We start from the raw sequence: 26,851 nt of genomic DNA, 5'->3' as shown, positions 1-26,851 counted from the left end.
AATAAGCCAAGCAGATTATGCCTTATAGGAAGTCAATACCACCTAATTTGTAAAGAATGATCCTATAATAGCACCTCAAATAAGAAAGTCATATTTTTAAAAGTGATTAATCAGGGTCATCAGGACACATTCCTACACACACACACACACACACACACACACACACACTGTCTTGGTCGCTAAATCTATTTGACATTCACCCCCCTGCTGAATTTTTCTCTGGTGGTCTACACAGTGTGTGTGTGTGTGTCTGCGCGTGCGTGTGGCCATGTGACAGGTCCGTCCAGGGTTTGTCCAGCCTCCTGTTTTTTTTTTTTTTTGGGGGGGGCTCCTTTTGCAGTTTGCATGGATCGTGTTACTGGCTGCTCTCCGCGCACCGCTGAGCCCACTACCACCACCACCACCACCACCACCACCTCCTCTGCGCCAATCACAGCCTTGCCTGCACTTCACCTACGCGCACGTGCACGCAGACACGGACCCCCGACACACACACACACACACACACGGCGATCAGTCGCTCCGGTTCTCCTCCGCTGCTGCCTTCACATGCGACTCCACGCCGACTCCGCAGCGTAGCTCTGGCTGCGCCAAGATGAGCGGTCCTCCCGGTGCCATCTGAACGTCTCACCGCCTCACTGACCCAGAGACAGAGAGAGAGAGACAGAGAGACAGAGAGAGAGAGACAGAGAGACACACAGAGAGAGAGAGAGACCATCGTTCCTCTCACAGTCACAACCCATCCTCCTCCGTTCGTTTGGAAGAGACCGCAGCGCAAAGATCTTTTCTTTTTTTCCACCCTCTGTTTCCTCCTCCTCCTCCTCCTCCTCTTCTTCTTATTACTGCATCCCTCCGTTATTGTCGCTGTCTCGGTTTTAAAAGGAGAAAACCGGAGAGCCCGGCTGTGATTTTGTGGAAATACATTTTTTTTTCCCTGCTGAGTGTTGGTAGCGCGCAGTCGGTGCGCGCTTTTAGCGAATTCCGGTGAATGGTGGATTTGGCAAACATGGAGACCGTGGAGAAGGAATGCGGGGCCCTCGGGGGTCTGTTCCAGGCGATAGTCAACGACATGAAGGTAAATAAAAGATTGTTCTTTTTACATTTCAATGGATCTGTGCAGTTAAACACATGTGCTCCCACTATGCAGCCTAATAATCAGAATGGAGCTCTCGGTTTCAAATACAATATCTGGACACCTCCAGGCTGCTAATAAAACGGGATTTTGATTGTAGACCTATTTAATATTAACATGGAGAGATGGCACCGTTATACAGACTAGTGATGCTGCAGCCAGTATAGGTTGTCGGTGCAAAACCCCCCATCCTCCTCCTCCTCCTCTTCCTCAGAATACTGGCTGCGCATGTAAACGTCGATGCATCCATTATCGGACATGCTTGCTGTGACGCTCATCCACCTTTCCCCCCCTGCAAAAAAACAGGACTGCCACACACACACACACACAACAGCTGTGTTCACAAAGGTTTCTCAATGCGTCTGGCACATTTTGCCACGATAAATATGGATTGTGTGTGGATTTAAATAGCCTGCAGCCTATATAAGAGCACTGGGGCCCTTATAAAAGCTGTCTGGTGCCTAAATGAAGCAGGAACTCCATCCACCTCGATGGGTTTATGGAGCAAATAGGCACATTGGAGAGGCCTTTTGGATGTGTGTCCGATAATGGAGCCATATGTTGGTTAGTTAGGCTACAGCTTGGACACATTCCATTACACATGTGAACCTGGGTGCATCATCATCATCATCATCATCATCATCACCATCTCCATCGTGTTGTATGAGGAAAAAGATGAAGACATGATGAGCATTGCATATTCTCGCCTTTTTTCAGTGGTTACTGTGTGTCTCCATGAGAGTGCAGCGTCATTGATTTTCTGTCAGGCTGATCTGGCAGCAAAACATGAAGGCGTGAGAAGCCGTGCAGCCGTCAGACACCCAGCCTCCCAGCCTGCCTGCCTGCCTGTCTGTATGTCTGATCAGTCTGTCCGTCAGCCCAGTGGTTCTGCAGCTTGATGGCACTAACAGCGGCTGCTGCCAGGCTTCAGTGGTTCAGTACCCACCCATGCACCCAGCATGCTGCTGCTGCACGATGCTTTGGATGAAAGCACCCATCAATTGGTGCACGGCAGCCTCCAGTCTCTGTCAATATGTCTGCCTGTCAGACAGACGCCCATATGCAGCTCTGCATGCCTCTTCTGTCTGCCCGTCATTCTCTCCTCTCTTTCTCTCTCTCTTTGTCTTTCCCATTCTAAATATCAAGGCTGTTCTCTTCCACACTATGCATGTTTGTTTGACCCCAAATGGTAGAGGTCACAGCCAGCGCTTCACTTTTATTGCTCCATAAGGAGAGCTTATTGGCTTTCTGTTGTGCAGTGAGACGTGTGGGTGTAGGAGAAAGTGATACACACAAGTATGATCCTGGATATCAAGTCAATGCTAATCCAACACATGATACATGGATCAAAGAATATCTCCGATAGTTCAATTTAATTCAGCATTTCAAGTGCATGGTGGAATGACTGAATAAACAAATTAATGTGGGTAATTTAAAGGGGTATTCCAGTGATTTACTATTTCACCTCCATCGAGTTTGGGAACTGAATAAAGCACGATTTAAAAAAAAAAGAATGGTCAATATTGAAGCAGCGGAGGCCAAGATGACTGATTCTTAGTCCCTAGTGTGGGGTCAAGCTCCAAAACCACTGGATCCTACATTTCCCACAATGCACTCATGATAAAATCTTTTGTTAAACCATCTTTCAGACTCCCCCAGTTTGTAATAGGGATGCACCGATACCGATACCAGATCGGATATCGGGCCGATACTGACTCAAATAGCTGGATCGGATATCGGTGACAACGGGGCCGATCTATTCAATTCAATTCTATGTTTATATACTATATACATTATATACTGGAATTTTAATTCCTGTTCAAGTTTTGACCAATTTGTTGCTGCATTAAAACGGTTTACACTTAAATTAGAATTCCTGTTAATTTTGAAGATTTTTTACCAAATTGCAGGTGTATGATTTACTATTTTAATAATAAATACAAATTCAATAAATTTATATTCATGTATTTGTTATATTTTGTTATACAAAGTTAGTCAAGCCTGTAGTTGCCTTACACATAAAAGAATGATCCCAGTTACTTCTACACCCTACATTTAGTTGGTTGCAATCTGTAACCTCACCGCTAGATGCCACTAAATCCTACACACTGCACCTTTAAGAGTTGAAGCAATTTCCAAGCCAAATTGTCTAACCTTCCATAGTTCCAGATTCTAAATTGTTTTGGAGGATTTGCTGCCTCCCTCCTCACTCGGGGAAATTGTGAAGGGAGTTTTCTGACATTACAAGAAATCAGTTTATCCTAAAATTACGCGATAGGAGTGATTTATTGTGGTGTAACACCAAATTAAAATGTCTAAATTAAGTCTAAATGAATGGCAGGTTCTGTAGCATGGGTGTCAGGCTTATTGTCTACAGAGCCTGGACTGTAGACACGGCAGTGATGAATTTAAAAGCATTTCCCATCCTCTGATAGGACATTAGCAGTTCCCACTACAAAGGCCATTCATCTGTGCTTTGGAGGGGATTCTTCTGAGAGCTGTAGAACGGGACGCACCAACCATGCAGATCATAATTTAAGGCAGTTTCAAGGGTCCCTGCTAATGGGAAATCATTATTCCACCAAATGCAACCATTTGGAGACGATAACAGACTTGTTACAATGTTCATCCCTCTGAAAACCATTCGGGTTGGTTGCATAGCAACATCAGCACCTATGACACAGCATCTGTACTGTTCCTTAACAGAGTACAGCACGTAGATATAAAGTGAGAGGTATTGCAGCACAGTGAGATGTCAGTGAGTTGCTTGAGCACATGTTTCTATTGGGACAGTGAGTTACATCTCCATTGGTTCTTGTTAGATGACCCCATAACATGCAGTGGTGGTCTTTTCTTATTAGTAGTAATATTTTGGATAGGTAAGATTTTGCATGGAGACCATAGACTCTAGATAAGAGGCGGACGTAGTCACCGTTGTTGGTTTGTGGACTGCGGTTTTGAAACCTCAAGTTCTGCATTTTTGGCTGTTGCCATCTTGTTTTTTTGCAACCAGAAGTGACACAAGGGGGTAGAGCAACCGAACAATGGATATGACATTTTTAGGCGACCAATTCACTTTCATGAACTGAAAACAAACTGTGAAAGGGTTAAAATTTCTAAGACGAAAACACGGTTGTGTCTAGAAAGTAACCCACAAGTTGTGAAACTCTTGCAAGATGGTTGAGGTTAGGCATTGACCTCGAATGGTTAAGTGTAGTATTAGGTCGTCGGGCAGCGAGTCTGGCTTGAGTTTTTGCATGTTTTTGCAACTTGTGGGTTACCTTCTAGACACGACCAGAAAACGTGGACAACTCCCACACCGGACTACGCCGTGGTAGTGACCTGTCAATCACAATGTAGCCAAGCTCTAAGGCATAACCTGCTTTATGGTCTATTTGACTCTAAATGGAACCATAATTTACTAAATGAGCATCATGCTGTATTGAAGAAGACTTGAAACTAGCGGTTGAGACCATAAACTCATATTTACTATGTTTAATGAGGTAATAAATCAAATGAAAAGTAGCCTCATTTTCTCATAGACTTCTATACAATCAGACTTATTTTTGCAACCAGAGGAGTCGCCCCGTGCTGGCTATTAGATAGAATGTGAGTTTAAGGCATTGGCTTCACTTTTCAGACCCTGGAGGTCGCCCTCTGTTGTAGACATGGCTGAATTGCCCCCCGGGCTACAGAGCAGTATGGTGTCACACTGTTGTTTAAAGAAAGCTGTGGTTTCTGCTGACACTTTGACTTTCTCAGAATTAGCATTGTCATGGCTAGGCCTTCTCAAAATAAGTCTGCTCAATTGAATACATTTCATAGACAGAAACATCAAGAACAATACCACTACCACCTTGCACTTCTCTTGTTCTCTCAGGCACTGATGCTCAAACACAAACACACACAATACAGAACAAGGCTGGGTAATCAATGTTCAAGGAATACCACTTTAAGGGCATCTCCTTGTTTTCTCCTTTTCTTACACAGTCTCTGTCTTCATCTATTATTCATTTGGTTCCTAATGGTCCTCTTGTTTATGTCATCTCGCTCACTCTGATATATGTGGGTCACTACAACCTGGGCCAAAAACCACTACTGGCCTGTCTCGATTCCTGAATCCCCGAGGAGGCACTGAGTGAGCATCAGTGAGAGGATGTTGAGACTCATTGAGTCATCAGCCCACTTTGACTCAACAGGAAACAATGTGGCTTTAATCAGTGTTTATCAAAGAGAAGCCATTTGTCAAGAGGAACAAATGGATTAATAGTTTTTTCTTCATTGGTTCTGGGAAACAGGCTGGTTTTGACAGCTTTGGTTATTAAGTGGATGCAAGACTCGGGCAGTGACACAGTAACTGCAGAGGAGACATCTTTAAAATACCAATGCAGGCCTTCTGCCAATGCAGCTGCTCCACATGGTCCATGTTCACATGCACTATGTACACGAAAAGGCCACTAAAGGAATGCAGAACAGGCGGGATTTATTGGTTGCTGTATACAAATGACTAGATTAGTGATGTGACTGTTCAAATATCTATCAAATCAAACAGTCAAATATCATCCAAACTGTTGTTAAACTCTATAGGTCTTAGTTGGAGTTTCCATTTAGTCGCAAGTTTCATTTTTATGTAAATTGCATGCAAGTAAGGTAAGTAAATAAAGTAAATAAAATTGAAACAATGATTTGATTGACTGATGAGTCAATTGACCGAAGATTAACGAGGCAACTATTTTGGTAATCGATGAATCATTTTGATTAGTCATTTTTTCAAGCAAAATGCTTGTAACATTCACTGGTTGCAGCTGCTCAAATGGGATCATCAGAGTCAGACTCTGATGAAGACGCAGTTGGCGTTGAAACGTTAGTATTTAATAAAGTTGTGTGCCTTAAATCCGTGTGCTCCAGTATGCTTTGGAACTGCTCTCTGAAGTCTCTTCTGTCAACAGCCAACTGCAGATGTCTGGTAAACAGACTTCTTTCTAACTCTATATTCCCAGATTTTCCTTCGCACTTGAGTAGACTCAAGTGAAATCACTTGAGGCAATTTGTCAGATTTTGCTCAGCTCCCTCTGGAGCCACACAAAGCTTTAGACCGCTTTATACAGAAAGGATCTACTTCCAAACACCTGAATTTACAAGATTCAGCAAGAACTATCAATATACTGTAATATCAAGACCAGTTTTGCCCTGTAGGTGGGATGCAGGTCAGCCAGCTATAATGCAACATTCAGTTGGAGTCGTACCTTTGTCTTGAGTTTGTGGACAGCCTCTGTAGCCAGTCTGCCATCCTAAGTTTATTATATGGTTTCATCTTTGTTAATGGACCTGATACTGTACTTGGTGGTTTTAGGTGTCATGCGTGCTCACATTCCCGACAAGAGCCAAGCTAAACTCTTGCTGTCTGCCAATGTCAGCAGATTGAATCCATGCCGTTTAGAAAGCACTTTTTCTTCCTCTTTCTGCATCATCTTCCTCTTCCTCCTCCTGCTCCTCCCGGGGTCCTCCCTTCCTCTTTCTATCCTCAGCAGATCCTCCACCCAAAGCAACCCGTCACTCTTTGTGTGTCTGCTTTATGTGTATTTCTGTGTGTGTGTGTATGTGTGTGTGCATGATATATGCAAATTAGCTTTGGTCTCTTTTGTGTTGCATAAAACTGAATAATGGTGTACAGTCACGATAACAAAACATAAAGTAATAGTATGTGGTTCTGATTTTTACATGTGTTTAAAAATGAGGATGTTTAGCATTTGAAATATACAATACAGTGTGAAACCTTCCCATATGCTCATTATAGCAGATTGTGTGTATGTGTGTGTGTGTGTGTGTGTAAGGGCATTATGTTGTTGTCTGCCAATGTGCATCCCTGGAGGCTATGTCTCGCAACTTTCTAGTGAATTACACACACACACGCCCACGCACACTCACAGGTCACAGAGGGGTAATATGATGAGACACAGAGGTCATGTTCACGGTCAGCTGGCTATATGGACCAGTGCTTACTGGCCACATGGAATATTTAGTTGACAGTCGCAGTACGATGGAATAAAGAAGAATACAATTTTAGTGTTTTTTCACCTTGTTAGTCCTGTTGCGTTTTGTATATTAGCTCATGCATTTGTGATTAGTCCTAAAATGCTGCGTACAATATATAAAAAAAGGATGTAGTTAGATACACATAAAACATACAATGCTTTGTCTCAGGTGTTAAAACCTCCACTGTCACATAGAAGTAGTGTATATCATCTGAAAGCTGGGAACCTGAAGATTAATTTGAGATGCAGCTAAAGTTGTTCTAATCCTTAATAAGAAATGAAAATGTATTAATAAATGAATTAATCAATTAACATATATTGTGAAAGTGTATCAGGGCTTAGAACAGTGATAGCCATTTTTTACCAATCGACAATTGATAAAAATGATCAATAATCCCTCCAGAATACCACATTAAGACACCAAGACCTTGAGCAACACCATAGAAAAGCCATGCTGTGATTTGGTATCTAAAACCTTTGACATTTGGAGATTTCTGCATGAATTGTATTTTTTGGCGATTGGATGGCGAGCACTTCTGTTCTGGAAACATCATCAGTATCGTCCTCAAAAATACAGTACACACACACATGGACACATGCAAATACAAATTTGTTATATTGCAGTTATGTAGGAAACCACTTATTTTCCCAAAAAATCCCACTTATATAGACTCGCATACAGCCATAGAATTATACATGTAGTATCAGTTGAAATCTGAAACATATATATGTTTATATTTTCCTACATACTTATATTGTAACCTATATTAAGTGGTATGAAGAACATTATGCAAAGTCATGCTATGTTATGCTTTACATTTCATATCATTGTAAACTGGATACATTTGATTTTGTAGATTGTTTCTTGACACTAAATAAGGAGTTTTGAAGACATTATTTTTAGCTCTGGGAACTTGATGATTTGACATATATAGACTACATTAATGACTAAATTAAAAATAGTTGGTTGCAGCCTTACTTTCAAACATGAGAATAGTGTCAGCAGACCAAGACGGTTTCCCCAAAACTAGAAATACCCAAAATACTTTTGTTTCTGTACTGGAATCCAGTAGAATTACTGCTTTATGTTATTGTATATGTTCACTGATTGATTCATAGCAAGGACTGCTATAAAACTGTGGGATATAAGGATTTCAATAATTCCATGAACACATATCAGCCATAAATCAAGGCCTTGTTTTGCTTTGAAGAAGACTTGTTTCCGTGCAGAGATGCTTCCTCGTGCAGAGTTAAGTCCTCAGCTCAGTTCTGGTGGGAACCAGGAAGAGGCTGCGGCTTGTGTTGGCCAGCCACATCTGCTTTGCTTATATTCTCTGGCCATGACCATGCTTCACACCGCAGCGTGTGTAGTCTACCACATAACACCAAACATACACAAATTCTCACATGTGCATGTGTCTCTACAGCCTTGTAGCAGTGCTTTCATGTAGATGACTGCCTTGTGGCAGGACTTGTGTTAAATGTTGGCTTTAAAATTACTGTATATGACGAGGGCAATTCCAAAAACACTGGTGCTGGAGTGTCCTGGTGGATGAGTGGTTAAGACTCCTACCCCCATGCCTGGAAAGTCTCTGCTTCGATTCCAGCCAGGGATCTTTGTTGAATGTCATACCCCTCTCAACCCATCATTTCCTGTCTATGTCAACTATCTGTCTAAGAAAGGCAAAATGCCAAAACATTTTCTAAAACGTTTTTGGTCTTGTAGATTGAAAGGTATTAAAGTAATTTACCTACTGTGTGTATTCAGACCACTAACCCCACTGGCAGCGAGCTCTCTTTAAGCTTTCTTTATGGCTGGATGTACTCCAGGAGACGTGAGCACGGACAGTGGATGTGCAGGTGGTTCTGTTTTTACTGCTTCAAGTGTCTGCACCGGCAGATGTGTTCACACATGTGCAGTCGGCATTTTGGTCAGTGCGTTCAGTCCGTCTTCAATTTTGGGCTGCAAGTGAGTGGATGGGGTCGACCCATTCTCGTGAATGCGATATTTCAGGAACGCCTGGAGGGAATTTCTTCAGATTTGGCACAAACGTCCACTTGACCTGAAGGAAGAACTGATTAGATTTTAGGGGTCAAAGGTCAAGGTCACGGAGACCTTACTTCCGGCCCATTCTTGTGAAAGTGATATCTCAGGAATGAATGGAGGGAATTGTATTAAATCTGACACAAACATCTTGTTCGACTCAGGGATGATCTGATTAGATTTTGGTGATTAAAGGTCAACGTCATTGTGACCTCACAAAACACATTTTTGGCCATAACTCAAGAATTCATATGCTAAATATGATAATTTCACACAAATTTCTAATAGGAAAAAAGGATGAAGTGATGACATTTTGGACAGACATGGATGTAACTTGACTGGTTGGTAGAGGCATACAACCACAAGGTTGTAATTCTAGTTTTATCATTTAATCAACTAATAATTTGGTCTACGAAATGTCAGTGAAAATGCCAATTACAATGTCCTAAAGCCCAAGCTGACATATTCAAACTATTTGTTTTGTTCGAACAGTCCAAAGTTCAACGTCAAGTATCATAGAGGGTGAAGAAATCCAGCAAATATTCATTTTTGGAAGCTGGAGCCAGGTATGTTTTTGGCATTTTTGCTTAAAATATGACTTACACAATTAATTGATGATAAGTGGCACCTATTTCTATAGATTTGCAGTTCAGTAGCACCTGGCATTCAGGCCATAAAGGTCACATTTAGTCTCAACAGAGCAAACCTTTTGCTTGATGCCCTCAAAATCTACAGTCTGACAAACTCCATGTGAGTTTTCACGCTATCGTACAGGCTTCACAGCTGTACAGTTGCCCTGGTTGTCACATTACTCTGGAGTTTACAAATATGTACCTACAAGTTATCCAAACAACAATGTAGAAAATGAGACTCAGTACTTGCTGTATAATGCGTTAAAAGCCTTCATTTTGCAATCGATTCTAAGAATGTTGAATTCTGTTTTTCTACAACTTGGGAACAAAATCCCGTCAGTGTGAGTGTGAGTCTTGTCTGTCTCCTCATTAAAGTAGTAAGCTGGAAACAACATCAACAGACCAGGAGAAGTGGAAGTAAACTGGTCAGTATCGTCACAGAGACGGCCCATTGTTTTCCAGCCCTTTAAAAGCCTGCGACAATTATGTCCTATAACTGTGGGTCATGCTGCAGAACTGAAGATGCTCTGTGGAAGCATATCATTAGTCTAATCTGTGGTGTGTTTGTGTCTGTGTGGTCCAGGGAACTTCCCACCGCAACGCTGTCGTAAAACAGAGACCCGGGGTGCGTGTTGGTGGAAAGACGGAGGAAAAAAACAGACTGCTCTCTCGTCCCCCTGGCTCCTGTATGTTCATGCAGCCTTAGTTCCGTCAGACCAATTGGTCCTTTTCACAGCAGACAGTTTGACTTGTCATGAGTACAGTTGTTACTAATAACATTAACCGTGACTTAGTTCTATTGTCAGGCAGCATGTACACTACCAGAAACCAAATCAGCTAAATAAAATTCAGCTATCAATCATTTTTTATTTTGACATGTCTTCCACCAAAAATGACTGTTCCTCCAGAAACTGTTGTTTTTTTGCAGAGAAGCAAAGTCAGACAGATGGATTCAAGGGGGGGAGCTTATTTTGCTGGACATTCATAGGACAACGCATGAAAAATAACAAAATAACTTTTTGCAAGATGTCATACGAACCGTTGTATGAGAATATGTTGCTCAGTCATGCCCTATCAGAATGTGACCCAGTCGTTTGTGAATCCTTGCGGAATTACTGGTGGTGGACGTTTGGTGATGTAGTGACTTATTGCATAGTTTGCATGGTACTGTAGCTGGCGAGCCAACCAGTAACATGCTAGCTAGTTGATACCACACTAGAACTAGCCAGCCACAAATGCCCGACAAGCCAGCTGGCCTTGTTTACTGCAAGCCAGCTAGATTGCTTGCTAAACAGACAATTGGTAGTTGGTTGGTAGTGTGTCACAGCTTACATGATAGCTAGTTTGCAATTGTCAACTGCACAAATTTGAGAGTGAAATTTAACCTATGCAAAAACACTGCACAGATTTGCTTCATTCCCCTTAGCAATTACGCTTATCACAGCAACATCCATTTAAATGAATTGATTTCGGCCTGACATTTCGCTACTATAAGAGCTGCGGTTTTGGGATCTTAGGATATTTTGACTCTGACATCCATGTATCTCAATAATTTATTCAGCAACTTCATATTGAAGGCGAACGTTGGATGAAAAAGATGTAAGACAAGGTGAAGAAGGAATCTAGTTTGTGGAGAAGTTGATTTGTAAAGTCACAGAAGAAGCAGAAGCGAGTTGAGGGCAGGTTTTGTGTGTGTCTTGCAGCTTAAGGGGAAATCATCTCATTGGCATGCACAGTTTTGTTTTTAAATGACTCAGATGACCTTGAAACTTCCTCATTGCGAAAAACAATCATGTAAAAATATTCAGTTCAGTTTCATAAATAAAAGGTGCCGAAGTGCGAGCCGAATCACAGGATGACTAAAGGAGCATCTCCCTCGTTAGAACTCGTTAAAATCTCCGTGGTCGTCAGGGCCCTGGGGCTCGTTAGCGCCGGTAGAGATGAATGAGGAGGACTGGTTCGTGGGAGGCGTGGAGGCTGCTGGGAGCCTGCCAAGACAGCCCCTCTCACTGAGCCCTTTGTCAGGCCTGTCAAAGCCTTCTCATCACACTCAGCTGTTCACTGTAAAACACACTGATCATTATGAACAGGCCAGAGACACAGAATAACAATGACTATGGCAAATCAATATTCTCTTGTTCATTTCAAAAAGAAAGTACTGAATGAACACAAAGTTCTCTTCATGCTCTAAATATCACATCTTCATTTTAGAGAGATATGTTTGATTTAACTCTGTATGTTGCATGATTGCGGTATCAGACTTCAGATTGAGTTAATTTATCAGCATATGCAATTCAATGCTCGTTTCGTCTTTCATGCCAGAAGCTGCAGAGTCAAGTAGAATGGTACAGCTGTAGAGAAATTACAGTGCAGCATCTGCATTCAGCCATAAAGACGCTCCGCCCCTCCTCTCCATCAGCACTGACAGCCTCTTCATCTCACAGCATACTGTAGCTGCTGCTGTGCAGCCCTGCCTTGCTTCCTGTCATGTGTTTATATGCTTTACATTAGAACATCTTCTAATGCATTGCACGGTGGCCACGGATAACCCAACATTAGCAAAATACTGACATTAAGCAGCAGTAAATTCATATTAAAGCTGGTGTTGGTGGTGCTGTTCTGCGGCTGTCGTAGGACTGTAATAAACCCGTCCAATCATTTCATCCAATCATCAAGTCATGGTGCCACACCCATCTACACACCTGCCTACATTTCCCTCATCTGCTCAACAATCACCTGGCCTTCCCCGCCCACCTCCTCACCTGCATGTCATCGTCTAATCAGTCACTCACTATCAGTTCACTTCCTTTGTTCCTTTGTCCGTTGATCATTGCTATGCAGTTCCTTGTTGCCTGCCTGTTATCCTGTCTGCTTATCTGTCTGCCGGATCCACTGCCATTTGGACTTTGAGCACTGTAAGTCTTTTGAAATTATATCACTGAATTCGTCCTGCTGCTTCCTCATCTGTCTGCATTTGGGCCCAAACCTGTTTCCCAAACTGTCAGTTTGATTAAAGTGTTGAGACTGAACCGAAACAGCTAAGTTGCAGGACGCAAAACCAACACATTCTCACTCCCAACTCGTCAAATACCGCCGCTTGGTCAGTGCCCCTCGGCATCTTAGACCAATGCACAGGGTACCCTTCTTGCATTAATTTTGGACGAACCATGGACAGTGTGTCAATATACGGTCGTTACATGCATCGTGTCCTTTCAAAATAAACATTTTCACAGGAAGGTTGAAAGTCTTGTGTTTGTTTGACCCATCCTTCACCACTCCCGCCCGCCCTGAACGGACTCTCATGCAATTAATACTACGTCACTTGCTCCGACCATCAAATAACGCTGCGGGTGGGTTTACATTGGAGTTGGTTGAAAGACCGGTTCATCATGTACTGTTGCTAAATCCGTGCTTTGGTTTCCGATGCCAAAGGGCACTGACCAAACGGCGGTATTTGACAAGTTGGGAGTGAGAACGGGTTTGCAAAACCAAAACAATAAGCTAAAAATTGCTCCACAGAGCTGAGGGGAACCACAGAGTCGGTTGAAAGTTCTCTGTGGGTTCGGAATTTACGAGCGACCCCGTACACATTGCACATAATCATTTGATTTATTGGTAATATAAAAGCATTAACAAGTGCAGCTTTAATGTTTTTTCCTTTGATTTGAATTCTTCCTGGTTTGAAACTAATATTCCAGTCCACAACACAGGCTAATGCTGGAGGTCAACAGTAACTCTTCTAAAGCCACAAATTGTTGCAACCTTTATTAAAATAGGCTCAACTAATGATATACTTCCTCATATGTCTTTATGTCTAACTTTAACCAAATTTGCTCACAGTGTTGAGATTTTGGGACCAACTCGGTCTCATCTGTTTGGTTTTCATCAGGTCAGCTATCAAAGTCAAGTTCTCTCTCTGCTCCTTATCTCTGCATATGTATCTCTGTAAGCGCTGAGGGTCACAGTAACGGTTGCCGTCACTTACTCTAAGTGGTCTGACGGACGCACCTTCAGCGAGCATCAACAGCCCTTTCACGCGATTGGAGCGGTGCAGATAATAATGATTTTCAGCCCAACAAAGGAGGGGGAAAGAAAAAGCTAAGTGACATCTTTATACCTATAAGAGCCCTTGATGATGGACGGCTGCTTGTGAACATACCGTCCAATGACAGATAATGTTCCCGCCTCGGCCTTGTCTTTTATCAGTGTGCAGTCTGCCCTGTGTGTAAATTTCTCTCTGCATTACATAATTCATGCCTGAATATTTACGACAAACTGGAGGCATGGAGAATTTACCAGGCAGGTAGCATTATGGGAAGTGTAGTATCTAGTGTTTTTGAAGCTTTAAACATGCTGGGGACCAAAGTGAGGATATCTCGGCCTCTCCTGCTTTGACTTTGACTTTTTTTTCTCTTTGATTCCATTTTTGCAACGTTGCAACTTAATGGAAGTGCAAAGCTAAATTGCTGGAGTACTCTTTTCCATAAACCGCTTCTCTAAGTTGCAGCCACGATCCTAGTTCAATTTGGGTCACAATCCAAATGATTGTAGTAGCGTCTGAAACTAATGCTACTATCTTTTCCTCCTCATCTCTCATCTTTCATCCCTGCTGTGATACAGTAGCATGACACGCAGCAACTGATTAAGCGTGTACATTCATGGCAACCCCCCCCCAGTCTGCCGTATTGTTTTTCCCAAAACGTGGCGCAGACATCCCATTGGGCAGATGTTTCACTGATAGGGCGTCTATGATCCCTGGCCTTGCCGCGCAGAGACACAACAACACACAGATGGTTTCCTTTTCCCCCTCATCACTGTGTTTAGATTGGAATTAGCTGCTGCACTTCATCAATTATGCAGCGAGGCAGCCTCTGTCTGCTCATCTGCATGCTGATCCCTTTCCCTTTGATACAAAGTGCCAGCCGATGTGCTGGGAGAAGTGTTTTACTCAGCATGGTGGAGGAAAACATGACTCCACTTATCTTACATGATGCTTTTTTGGTTGCATGTTAGTTCTTCTTCAGCTACTTTTTTTTTTAATCGATCATCTCTATGATGTTTTGTACACCCACTGTCCAATTTCTGAACGTTACATGCATTACGTTACATGCGTTACAGTCTTTTAAAAGTATACTTCCATCTTCACAGGAAACAACTTGGTTAGGTTTAGGAAAAGGTCGTGGTTTGAGTTAGAATAACTACCGAAGTGGAGTTACTTAAGTAGGAAAAGTTACGTGACAAATAAGTCAACGTTGACTCCTGGTTTCATACGGGACATGAACAGCGATCTCCTGGGCGAAAGTCTGGTATTTTTTGACCCACCCATCCACTCCGACCTCCTCCCTACGTGGCGTTTGGCACTTTTTACACTTGGGTCATGATTACGTGGATTACATGCAAATTGATTTTGTGGGATATACACAAATTACAGTGCATTACTTTTTGTAGGTATAGCTACAAACAGTGTATGAGCGCAGCCTGGTACAGTAAGTGAATCTAATACACTGTAATGGTGCAGTTGACTATAGAGCAGAGCAGACAAAAGACACCATTCTGTCTGGGAGACGTGCTGATAGATAATATGTAGTATTTTCCTCTGTGGGTTATACATCCTTTATAAAAAATGACTGTGATCCTCCCAGCCTGTCGATTATGCATATGAAGCACTGTGAAATTAGCCCCTTTTGTTTGGTTCTTGCATTTCTCTTTTAACGTGTGAATTGGCTCGATTATACAACAAAAAAATCGGGCTAATCCTCACATCCCTCTCTGCCTGCCTCCACCCCGTCCTCTCTCTCCCTCTGTCTCTCTTGCTGGATTTCCTCTGTTTTTCTGTCTTGCTGTGGGGGAAACAAAGGGAACAAAAGAACGAGAGGAGACAGTAAGCTTCTCATCCACTGTAGTGGACTGGTGGAGTGGAGCTCTCAATGGAGTGCTGGGCAGACTGGGTGGACTGGTGGTGCTCTGAGAACTAGGCCAGAGGACTGTTGACAGCACCCCAGAGTCCAGAGTCAGGACCAGATGAAACGGAGGATTACCGGAAGAAAGACTGTCAGGGGAAAAGGGAAAAATTAGTCAATATATTGCTCGGTATCAGGGATGAGGGATTATTATGGGAGGGATATGGGAAGATGGAAGGGTCCCAGTACACTGTTGGATTTAAGACAGGGATCAAGTGGAGGGTAAAGCACAGTTTAATACAGATTGTATAGAATTTCAAATTGCACCCATTTGTCTCAGTCATAACATACACATACACATACTAATTGCAGATAAACATCCATAAATCTGCTTGGAAATCATATAAAACTGATAATCTCCGTAACTGATCAGATCTTACCTCCTAATTATCATGTTTAGATGTTTTCTTCAGTATCAGAAGTAATCCAGTTAATAGTTGTCTGTACAGTCCTGGTTACAGTGCAAACAGAAACTGCTAGAAGCGAATGCAGCATGACTTTTCTTGGTGCAGATTCTCCAAAATGCAAACACATATAGTAGTCTGATCAGATTGAATTGCCATTTTGTGTTAACTTCATTCATTAAGCTGACTGTGTTGAAGTTGGCTGATTTTGTGTTGTGTTTGTGTTGTTATTTTATTGTGTTTGGCTCGTGGCCAGAGGTATTATGTTTTTGGGTTGTCTGTCCGTTCGTACGTCCCATTCTCGTGATCGCGATATCTCAGGACGCCTGATGGGAATTTCTTCAAATTTGGGACAAATGTCCACTTAGACTCAAGAATGAACTGATTAGAATTTGGTGGTCAATGGTCAAGGTCACTATGACCTCACAAAACACGTTTTTGGCCATAATAGTTGTGACTATTTCACACAAATGTCTTTAATAGGATAAAATGATGAAGTGATGACAATTTAGACAGACATGGATGTGAACTGTAACTTGACTTCTGGTCTTCAGTATTGAAAGTAACCCAAGTGATTGCTCTCTGTACACTTCTGGTTACAGTGCAAACAAAAACTGCTGGTAGCAAATGCAGCATTACTTTCCTTGCCGTGGATTCTCCAAAATGCAGACAAACATAGTAGCTTTCTGTTCTGTTCATTCATTTAGCCTGAAACTGTGTTCATCTTAGCCCTAACCAATCCGTAGCGAGAGACACATCTGATATCCTTTTCTGTGGTAACGGTTGCGTGTTGACTTACAGCTGTGTCAATCTCATGCATGCTTGCTCCATCTTTATGCCTCCACGCCGGCGACAGCTATGTCCGGATGTATTATGTTTTGGGGTTTTCCGTCCATCTCATCACTTGGACTCAAGGATGAACTGATTAGAATTTGGTGGTCAAAGGTCACTGTGCCCTCAAAACATGTTGTGGGCCATAACAAAAAAATTCACATGCTAATTATGACAATTTCACACAATTGTCTAACCGGATCAAATTATGAAGTGTTGACGTTTTGGACAGACATGCATATAAACTACAGCGTCACTGGTTGGTGGAGGCCTACAACCACAAAGCCATAATTCCAGTTCATGGATGTAGCTAAGTGCGAAGATGACGTCCCATTCTCGATCCTGCCTATTAAACTCTGATTGGTTTCTCCAACTGGCAGAAACAGCAGCCAATGAGCACAACACCATTTCTATTTCAATCACTTCGGCCGTCTGGCGCTCATTTGTCGCCCACAGGAAACTCATTGTCTCCATGGCAACATTAAACTTCTTGTTAATGTCATGCAAAGCATGGTGGTTTCCCTGTTGGCAGAGTGGAGTGACAAAATTCATTAAAAATTTTCTTTTTTTTGGTTTCACACTATCGATCCATTTTTATACATCATTAAAGCCCATAAAGCTTAAAGACTTCTTATTGTATATTCCTGGAACAATGACACTCCAGTCAATCCATTCATATACATATATCTACTGTTTACTGTAAAACAATTTCAAATTGCATTAAATATCTTTCCATAAGAACTGTACTAAATCTATAGTACCACTGACAACTTATTTTGAAATGTCAGTGTTGTAGTACTCAAGATCGGTCTTGTTCCAGAGACCGGTCTCAAGACCACTTTTTGAAGGTCTCGGTCTCGTCTAGGAATCACATTTTTACTCCGTCTTGTCTCGGTCTCAGACAAAGAGGATTTTTATTTCAAGACCAGTCAAGACCACAACTGCTGGGCTATCTTTAAATTGTTATTATATGGCAATAAAAGAGATGAATGAGGAGAAATCTGTGGGTGTTTTAATGGGAATGTGGATATTTCAGATCAATTTGACGAGTCTCTGTGGTGTGCATGTTTCACATTTTATCGTGAGTGCGTCATGCAGCGTGGGACTATAGTCTGCTCTTGGTCTTGACTCTGTCTAACCCTGCCTTGGACTTGGTTGTGACTCGATCTCACCCTGCCCTGGACTTAGTCTTGATTTGGTCTCAAGCCCTCAAAGTTTTGGTCTTGTCTCGGTCTTGATACACTCTGGTTTTGGTCATGACTTGTTCTTGGTTTAGGTGGTCTTGCCTACAACACTGTTAAATGTACACAATATGGCGGCATTCCCTACTAAGACATGTAGTCAGTGACTATGCCATAAGTATGTAAATAATGGAAGTGAAAAGCAAGTAAACAGTTAAAGGGTACCATTGCTGATTACCAGTGATCATTAGCTGGGAGTCAGAGCTTATAAACTTTTTTATTTGACACCACTAAGGGTGGAGAGCAGCAGGGACAGAGGAACGAAGGAGTAATGGAGGAAAGGACATACAATCTATCAATCCAAGATAGTTCTGTGAAGATCAGGGACTGTCACTGGAAGAAAAGAAGGAAGGAAGAACGGAGGGAGGGGGAGTCTTAAACAGTTTCAGGGGTTAGGACTAAAGTTACAGCCGGACTTTAAGTGTTGATGCTGCCAGGCGCCTCATACATTCTACGGTTGGATCCATCGTGCTGTCCAAATGCACTTTGCTGCTTGTCTTTATGGTTGTTTAAGTTTTAGTTTCTTGGGTGAAATGGAAGCCAGATCTCAGGAGTGATTGGTTATCGCTCTAAAATTGTCAAAGCTCTCTGATTTCGCCACCTTCAGTGTTGTTTCATGCTGACAGAGGCAGCGATAAAGAAAGGGGAAGGAAGGAAGGGAGGGTATAAAGAAAGAAGGAAAGGTGAAGTATCAAGGTGAAGTGTACAACGCTGGAAATTTCCCCTGATATTATCCCATAAATGTAAGACAAAAACATTGTGCACCCTTAGATACAACACACTGAGTGCTTAGAGAGTGATATGGAAAAGTAGGGCAGGAAGAAGTTGGATATATTTTTAGTTGTGATATGTTTACACAGGGATAAATCGGGTAGTATGTGTGTGTGTGTGTGAGCGTAGGAGGTAATCATGCATGCCCCGCTGACTTTTTTGGTGACACAGGAAATGGTGATGTAATAGTATACAATCCAAAAGCTCTTTCTCACACTCGCTGTCTCCTGCTCTGTGTCTGTCTCTCACACGCTGATGATGTATTTGCCCCTCGGCCACCGTGATGTTCCAAGTCCTACAATCATGTGAGCGCAGTGGTTCTGGTCGCGGTCTTTGAGCTCTCTGGTCGAGACAAACACACACTCACGGACACATTTATGGAGCGTGGAGCTCGCTGGCTGAGAGCTTTGTGACCTCCTTAAAACGCAAAACTGATTTCAGAAGAATTCACGAAGCAGATCTTTGACTTTGAACAGACAGGCTTTGTAAGATTATTCCCCAGTTTCACCACACGGACCTTTAAAGTTTCATCAAAGAAAAGTATCTAATGTATAATAACTATGTTTTTGTTGTGCACCAGAGCTGCAACCCTGTCTCCCACAAAATTACGTTCCCATAAAGCCAAACTGCATCCTCAATTACGTTTTGAGGGAAACATATTTTTTCCTGGAATACAGTTGTAGTTTTAAACACGTGGTTAACGTTATTTAAGTTACAGACGTAAATTTAAAATAAGTCAACACTGACTTTTGGTTTCCTCGGACACAAACAGCAGTCTCCTGGGTGAAAGTCCTGTGTTTCTTTGACCCACCCATCCACCCTCACTTAAAGTCTGCGTAGGGAGGATGGATGAGTCTAAAAACATCAGACTTTCACCCAGGAGACGGCTGTTTGTGTCCCATGTAAAACCAGAAGTCAACAATGATTTATAATTAATATAACTTCCGTACTTAACACAACTTCTGTACTTATTTTAACTCAAACCACGAACCTTTTCCTACACCTAACCAAGAATTTCAAACCGTTATACGTAAGCTATAAGCTTCCGAAACCTAAACAAGTAGTTTTGTTGTATAATAATAACACAACAACCGATTTTTCACCCAGGAGACCGCTGTTCGTGTCCCGTGTGAAACAAGAAGTCAGCGTTGACTTATTTGTCGCGTAACTTCCATACTTAAGTATCTCCACTTCCATACTTGTTTTAACCCCAAACCATGACCTTTTCCTAAACCTAACGAAGTATTTCAGTTATTGTTATTGTTGTGATTCTGCAATATTACCAACATGTAAGGGACAGCAAGCCGGTCTTTAATGTGAAATAAACCCAGGCAGGGCGATGCAGATTCCCGTCTGAAGGGGTTTATTTCACAACAACGACCCGCTCGCTGTACATTATCCCACTTATTACACGGCTACTTACTTAAGAAATCAATAATTTGACACAAAAATGGTCCGCCAGGGTCTGACATCAGAACTGCACCCATAGCAACGGTCTGTTATACATAGCAACGGTCTGTTATAAAGAAATAACAGACCGTAGAATGACGAGATTGACCAATCAGAATCAAGTATTCAACATAGCTGTGTAATATTTACACTACTGTACAGTACACCAATGCCTGTACACATTCAGAGTGCTGCTGCATTTCTTCTCTACTCAAACATTAAAGTGAGTTTAGCATGTGACTGTTAACTTCAAAGTCAAAGTGAAATGTTTCAGGTAGTCATCTATTAATGTACTGTACCTCAGCAGAATACTAACACAGTGTGTGTAGTGGGGGGGGGGGGGGGGGGGGGGGGGAGACCTGCATGGTAAGGAACAGGAAGCAATCACACACATACTCAATCATCACTTGGTCACTTGCCACCAGGCTCTTTTGGATTGAAATGCCCAAAATATGCTAATGAGAATTAAGGCTGCTCATGTATGTCTGTGTATGAGCGTGTGTGTGTGTGTGTGTGTGTGTGTGTGTGTGTGTGTGTGTGTGTGTAGGGCACTTCAAACAGCCTGTAAGGGGAGGGAGCAGGGTGAATGTGTGAGTGTGTGTGAGCGTGTGTGGATGGTGGAGGGGGTAGCTTTTGGTACCAAGGGGAAATAGGACTGAGATTTCAGACCAAATTAAACCACATCAAACAGGCCAGATCAAAGAGTATACAGCCCTTACTGTCTGTGCCAGTCTGACATCACGACAGGATGCCCCACCCCCCAGCTCACACACACACACACACACACACACACACACACACACACACTCACACACACACACTTCCTTCCTACTGTCCTCCTTCGCTTTCATTTGTCGTTATTCTCTGCATTTCCTTAAGTTTCATTTTTTCATATTGGCAGATTTCCCGTATCTTTCTGTTCCTGTATATGGATACCATTCATACTGATATAAATACAACCCCCCAACCTCCCCAATGCACACAATTCACAGGCATTTAACAGGGTTATAGGTTAACCTGGATCAAGTATAATGTAATATGTGCTGAGGCTGGGGGCGCGTGATAGAGCACTCATCCAGTCTACAGGCGGGGTGGGAGGATGGGGGAGCAGCATCCATTAGAGACGCAGCTTCATCCTGGCTGCTCTACTCAGAGCCTTTGATGCTGCCTGATGCCAGTGTGGCTGTCAAGTCATCGGTGTATATATGTGTGTGTGTGTGTGTCTTGGTGGATGGATTAGGTAGCTGCGTAGGGAGGACAGGAGGGGTAGCTGCTGTTTTGGGGGATAAAGGTGGAGAAAGGGTGAAAAAGGGGGCGATACAGGGTACCGATGGAGCAGGGAGGGGTGTGTGTGTGTGTCTGTGTGTCTGTGTGTGGGGGGTGGTATTGTGGAAAGATAATAGGGAATTGGATTGATGACAGAAGCCGAAAAGGGTAAAGAGATATGTTATAAGAACAAAGACAGGGATCTGCAGTAATGTATTTATTATGTGTCTGTTTTAATTAGATTAATAAAAAGAGAAAAATGAAAAAAGACAGAATATTTCCTCATCTAAATACTGATTATTGTAATTATTATTATTCAGTATTGAGCCATTAACTGTTCAGTGCAATTACAATTTTTACTTAAGTAAAAGTTAGATCTGTCAAAGTTAACATTATAATGCAAATTTGTTCATTCTCACTAATTTCTTTAACGCATTAACGCAACTTGCGATTTTTAGTATGTAGTGGGCTCAGTTTTAGAGATAGAGTAAAGATACTGGTATCATATGAGACTAGCAAACCTAAAGAATCCATTGGTAGCAACCACCATCATACTAGCTTATCGCAAAGGGTGCTAAATAACGCTCCAAACTTACGCTAAATCTTAGCGAGGATCATGGCCATTTTCAAAGGGGTCCCTTGACCTCTGACCTCAAGATATGTGAGTGAAAATGGGTTCTATGGGTACCCACGAGTCTCCTCTTTACAGACATGCCCACTTTATGATAATCACATGCAGTTTGGGGCAATTCATAGTCAAGTCAGCACACTGACAAACTGACAGCTCTTGTTGCCTGTTGGGCTGCAAGAGCTGTCATGTTTGCCATATCTTTTATGCTAAATGCAATACTTGTGAGGGTTTCTTGACAATATTTGTCATTGTTTTGTGTTGTTAATTGATTTCCAATATAAAAATATACATACATTTGCATAAAGCAGTATATTTACCCACTCCCATGTTGATGAGAGTATTAAATACTTGGCAAATATCCCTTTTAAGGCATTTTGAACAGATGGAAAAATTGGCGATTATTTGAAATTAATTGCAATTAAATATTTTAACCGACTGACCGCCCAAGAAAAAGTAAAAAAAAAATTAGCAAAATATACTATAATTATCAAGACTGAGACTAGTCATTACTCAGAATAGTATTTTCATAGTGCTGTATTGTTATACTGTACATTATTATATTGTCTTATTACTGCTGCCTTAACATATAAGCAGTATTTACATGTAGCAACTGGATGTGATAGAGCACATTTTTATGGCTGTGACTTATCGATCTGTTGTTTCATTTTTCAGTGAATCACTCCACGGTCTGTGGATAAAATGTCAGAGAAAAGTGAAAAATGCCGATCACACTTTTCCAGAGCCCATGGGTGACATTATGAAATTGCTTGTTCAGTCTGACCAGCTGTCCTAGAAAAACCCCAAAGCTATTTCATTTTTAATGAAAAACAGAAAAGCATCAAATCCTCTCATTTAAGAAGGTGGAACCAGAGAATGACATTTTTGCTAATAGATCCCTCAGAGACCTCTAAAATTAGTAGTTTGGGTCTAATATGGTTTATCCACAAAAAGGTTCAATGACCTCATTAAAAAAATCCTAAAATTACATCTACTTCTTCTCCCTCATTGGAGAATCCAGAATTGAAACTGCTGAACACAAGATGTCTCCTGTTTCACGGTATAGTCCATTCTCAGTTTGTATTTGCACTGGAGGCTTCAAGTTTCCACATCACATTTGTATAAGTTGCATGTTGAGCCGTGATTGGTTCCAAATCGTGCTCGGACGTACTCATCTTAAACTGAGATTTAAGGTGAGCACAGAGAAACTTTCCACCTTCAGCAGGTAAACCTGCCTAAATGTGCCTTCTAGTGTCAAATTCTGCACACACATCATTCTGCACAGTGAAGCTCAAACATCAAGTAACAAGAACAAAAACAAACTTTTTCATTGGAGGGGGACTGTTGATCAACTAATCAATCAACTGATTGATCTAATTGACTACAGTAACGGTTCAGCTCTACAGATTTGAACTACTTTACAGTATTTACTCTTTGGCAGTTCCATCTATAACAATGCATCATATTGTAATGAAATCTTAATCTGCAAATTAACTAATACATTCAGCTGTCAGATCAATGTAGTGGAGTAAAAAGGACATTGTTTGCCTCTGAACTGAGTAGGATAAAGAGAAGTATAAAGTAGCATAACTGGAAAATCTCATATAAAGTATAAAGTATTGTACTTAAACAGTACTAGGTGCCCGTCCGGAACGCGTGCCCATTAGGAGCGGGCTGATTGCTTGGCCCCTGGAATTGCTGCTTGCAGCGTTGTCGAGTAGCTCATTGCTCCTTGACTGCAGGAAATTGAAGAAGAGTTTGATTGTAACGTTAGTATATCAGCATCCAGCTGCAAGAGTAAACTGCAATCAATGAGCCGCGGCCTGTAAAGGTCCGCTGCAGACGACATGCTCGACTCAGTGCGCAGAATACTAATATTGAACGTATCACATGTCCGAATTGCACTAAATTTGACACTGCACGTTCTTGGGTCCCCAGCAATACACCCGCCAAGTCTAAACTAGATTGGATGAGCGGTTGTTGAGATATGCAAAGGACACTCACACACATACAGCTAGACAGACAGAGATTCCTTGCTTTATATTTAGATATATCTCTCTCTGCTGGCACTCGCTGTAAAGTGCAGAGTGAGTTAGGGGCATTCCTGATACGTTAAATGTATCAATATGTAATAACTGTCGATATTAATGTATATTTTTGTCTGTGTGTTGCCAGTGCTCCTATCCTGTGTGGGAGGACTTCAGCGCCAAGGCCACCAAGCTGCATTCCCAGCTCCGGTAAGTTACTTTGACAACATAACAAAATAAAACAATTACTACATAAATAGTCCTTCCAAAATGTTACACGGCTTTTTGACTATTGAGCAAAAATAACCATTTTATGCTAAATTGGATGAAAGAATTTTGGCAAAAGAAAATCAGACTGCCTGTATCAGATTTTTTTCTGTTGGCTGATATTGATGCCAATATAGACATAAATGTTTGCCTAAAGGAGAAAAGCATTACATCATGTAAATGCAGTAATGTCATGGGTTTTTCCTCTTTGAATTATATACAAATTATGGGATGCATGGCTGCTTTTAATGTGACTTCAATTACAAAAAACTAAATTGAAAAAAATATGTTTCTAAATAAATAATGCAAAAAAAATATATGTTTGTTACCGTAGATGTGGGCAGGGTTACCATCTACAGAGGTGTATAACACAGATATCAACGTAGCAACATGCATGCATTTTCAAATGAATTGACCAAATCAATTATGCCATCGTTACATTTCCAGTGCAAAATCTGACCATTGAAAATGCAAATTATAATTACAAAACCATTTTATCTGACGTAATGAATGTTTTCTGTTCATCTAGAACCACTGTTCTGGCTGCTGTGGCCTTCCTGGATGCCTTTCAGAAGGTGGCAGACATGGCGACCAACACCAGAGGTAGGACAGCAGCTGTGTGTGTGTGTGTGTGTGTGTGTGTGTGATTGTGCATGTCAAAGAGAGCTATAATCTGTGTGCATCGGTATGTGTCCCTTTGCCAGTGCTGTGGTGTGTTTTGGTCCTCTGAAGCGCCCTCCACATGGCAGCACTATTAGGAATCTCATTATGTTGTTGAGATATTATCAACCAGCTAAATTCTCCTTTTACTGATGAAAGTGTTTCCAGCTGCCTGAAGGTACACGTTGTCCCAAACCTCAAAGCAGTGGCGCTACATTGTTTACAGAGGCAAAAAAAAATGACGGAAGTATCTGGGAGAGGTCAATAAAAGCTATTTGTGTAGCAGGATATATTTTGTTAGACTTCCGGATGCAACAGTTTTCCATTCTGTGTTGTAAACAACACACTATGGGTTATTTGAGGCGGATACCAGTGGTTTTTGGGTAGAAGCTGCTGTTTGTGCACAGTTTATGCCAGTCTATCATATATTTGAATTTGATTTAAATGTGTGAAGTATAAAACTCCTGAATTCTGTCTTTCTATCAGAGTTATTTTATTATCAGGCTTCTATGCTTAGCCTGTGGTTGATGTTTTGGGACACTCATAGTTAATTTCTCACTACCTAGCTAAGTTTGTGTAAAGTCTCAGTTAGCATTATAAAATCTTCTCATCTTCTTAAAACTGCACAGCTCTTTCATTTTAATTCAGATATATTGTACGTATTTTTATAGTTTTTTCATTGCAATTTTTATTCAGATATTTTATACATATTTATATAGTATTTTCTTGTAATTTTCTTCTATACAGCTTTCATTTTAATTCAGATATATTGTACATATTTTTATATTTTTTTCATTGCAATTTTATTCAGATATTTTATATATATTTATATAGAATTGTCTCGTAATTTTATTATGATTTTCTTCCATTCAACTTTCATTTAATTTCCGATATATTTTACATATTTTTATAGTATTTTTTTCATTTTTTCATTGCAATTTTCTTCTATACAGCTTTCATTTTAATTCAGATATATTGTACATATTTTTATCTTATTTCTTTGTATTTTTATTGTAATTTTCTCCTATTCTATATTAATATTTCTTGATTTTTGTACTTGGCTGTTTTTTAGCAAGTTGCTTCATTTCTAGATACATAAATTGATCATAATTAAGCTATCATGACATTCTGGCAATGTTTTGTTGTCGTTTTATACCCCCCTATTGCGTACACATCCTGTATTGTTTGATCATTTGAATGCAAGTTGCATTACACTCTGTTAGCTGACAAACTCACTGAACTTTATAGAATTATGGTCAATGGATTCTGTTTTTGTGTTTTTGGCTTGACACTCTCGATATTCCCTGCGTAGGCTTAAAGCTGGCCGCTAGTTTTAATAGAGAGTGGGCTGAGAGCTGAGAGGGTCAGACAAACACTCGCCGCCCACTGATGGCCATCTGAATACTATAGTAGCGCTGAGAGAAGACACCACTGTGGATGTAACACAGGGAATGTCTCCTCCTGTTGCGACTTATTAGGTGCAGCTGGCAGACAGTGTGTGTGA

The 26,851-nt window shown here is 41.3% G+C and overlaps 1 protein-coding gene across 1 annotated transcript in view; it reads left to right on the top strand.

The window, feature by feature from the left end:
- Nucleotides 1-339: 339 nt before the first annotated feature.
- Nucleotides 340-26,851, top strand: part of mtss1lb (MTSS I-BAR domain containing 2b) — an 87,894-nt gene continuing 61,382 nt past the window's right edge. Inside the window, exons 1-3 of the mRNA XM_037793178.1 lie at nt 340-1,075; nt 24,569-24,630; nt 25,217-25,290. Of these exons, the coding sequence (XP_037649106.1) occupies nt 989-1,075; nt 24,569-24,630; nt 25,217-25,290 (223 nt within the window). The 5' untranslated portion in view covers nt 340-988. The remainder of the gene's footprint in view (nt 1,076-24,568; nt 24,631-25,216; nt 25,291-26,851) is intronic.

Source organism: Sebastes umbrosus, chromosome 2 (assembly GCF_015220745.1).
Source record: "Sebastes umbrosus isolate fSebUmb1 chromosome 2, fSebUmb1.pri, whole genome shotgun sequence".
Lineage (NCBI taxonomy): Eukaryota > Metazoa > Chordata > Actinopteri > Perciformes > Sebastidae > Sebastes > Sebastes umbrosus.
Note: the sequence above shows the minus strand (reverse complement) of the source record. Positions and strands in the feature narration are given on the sequence as shown.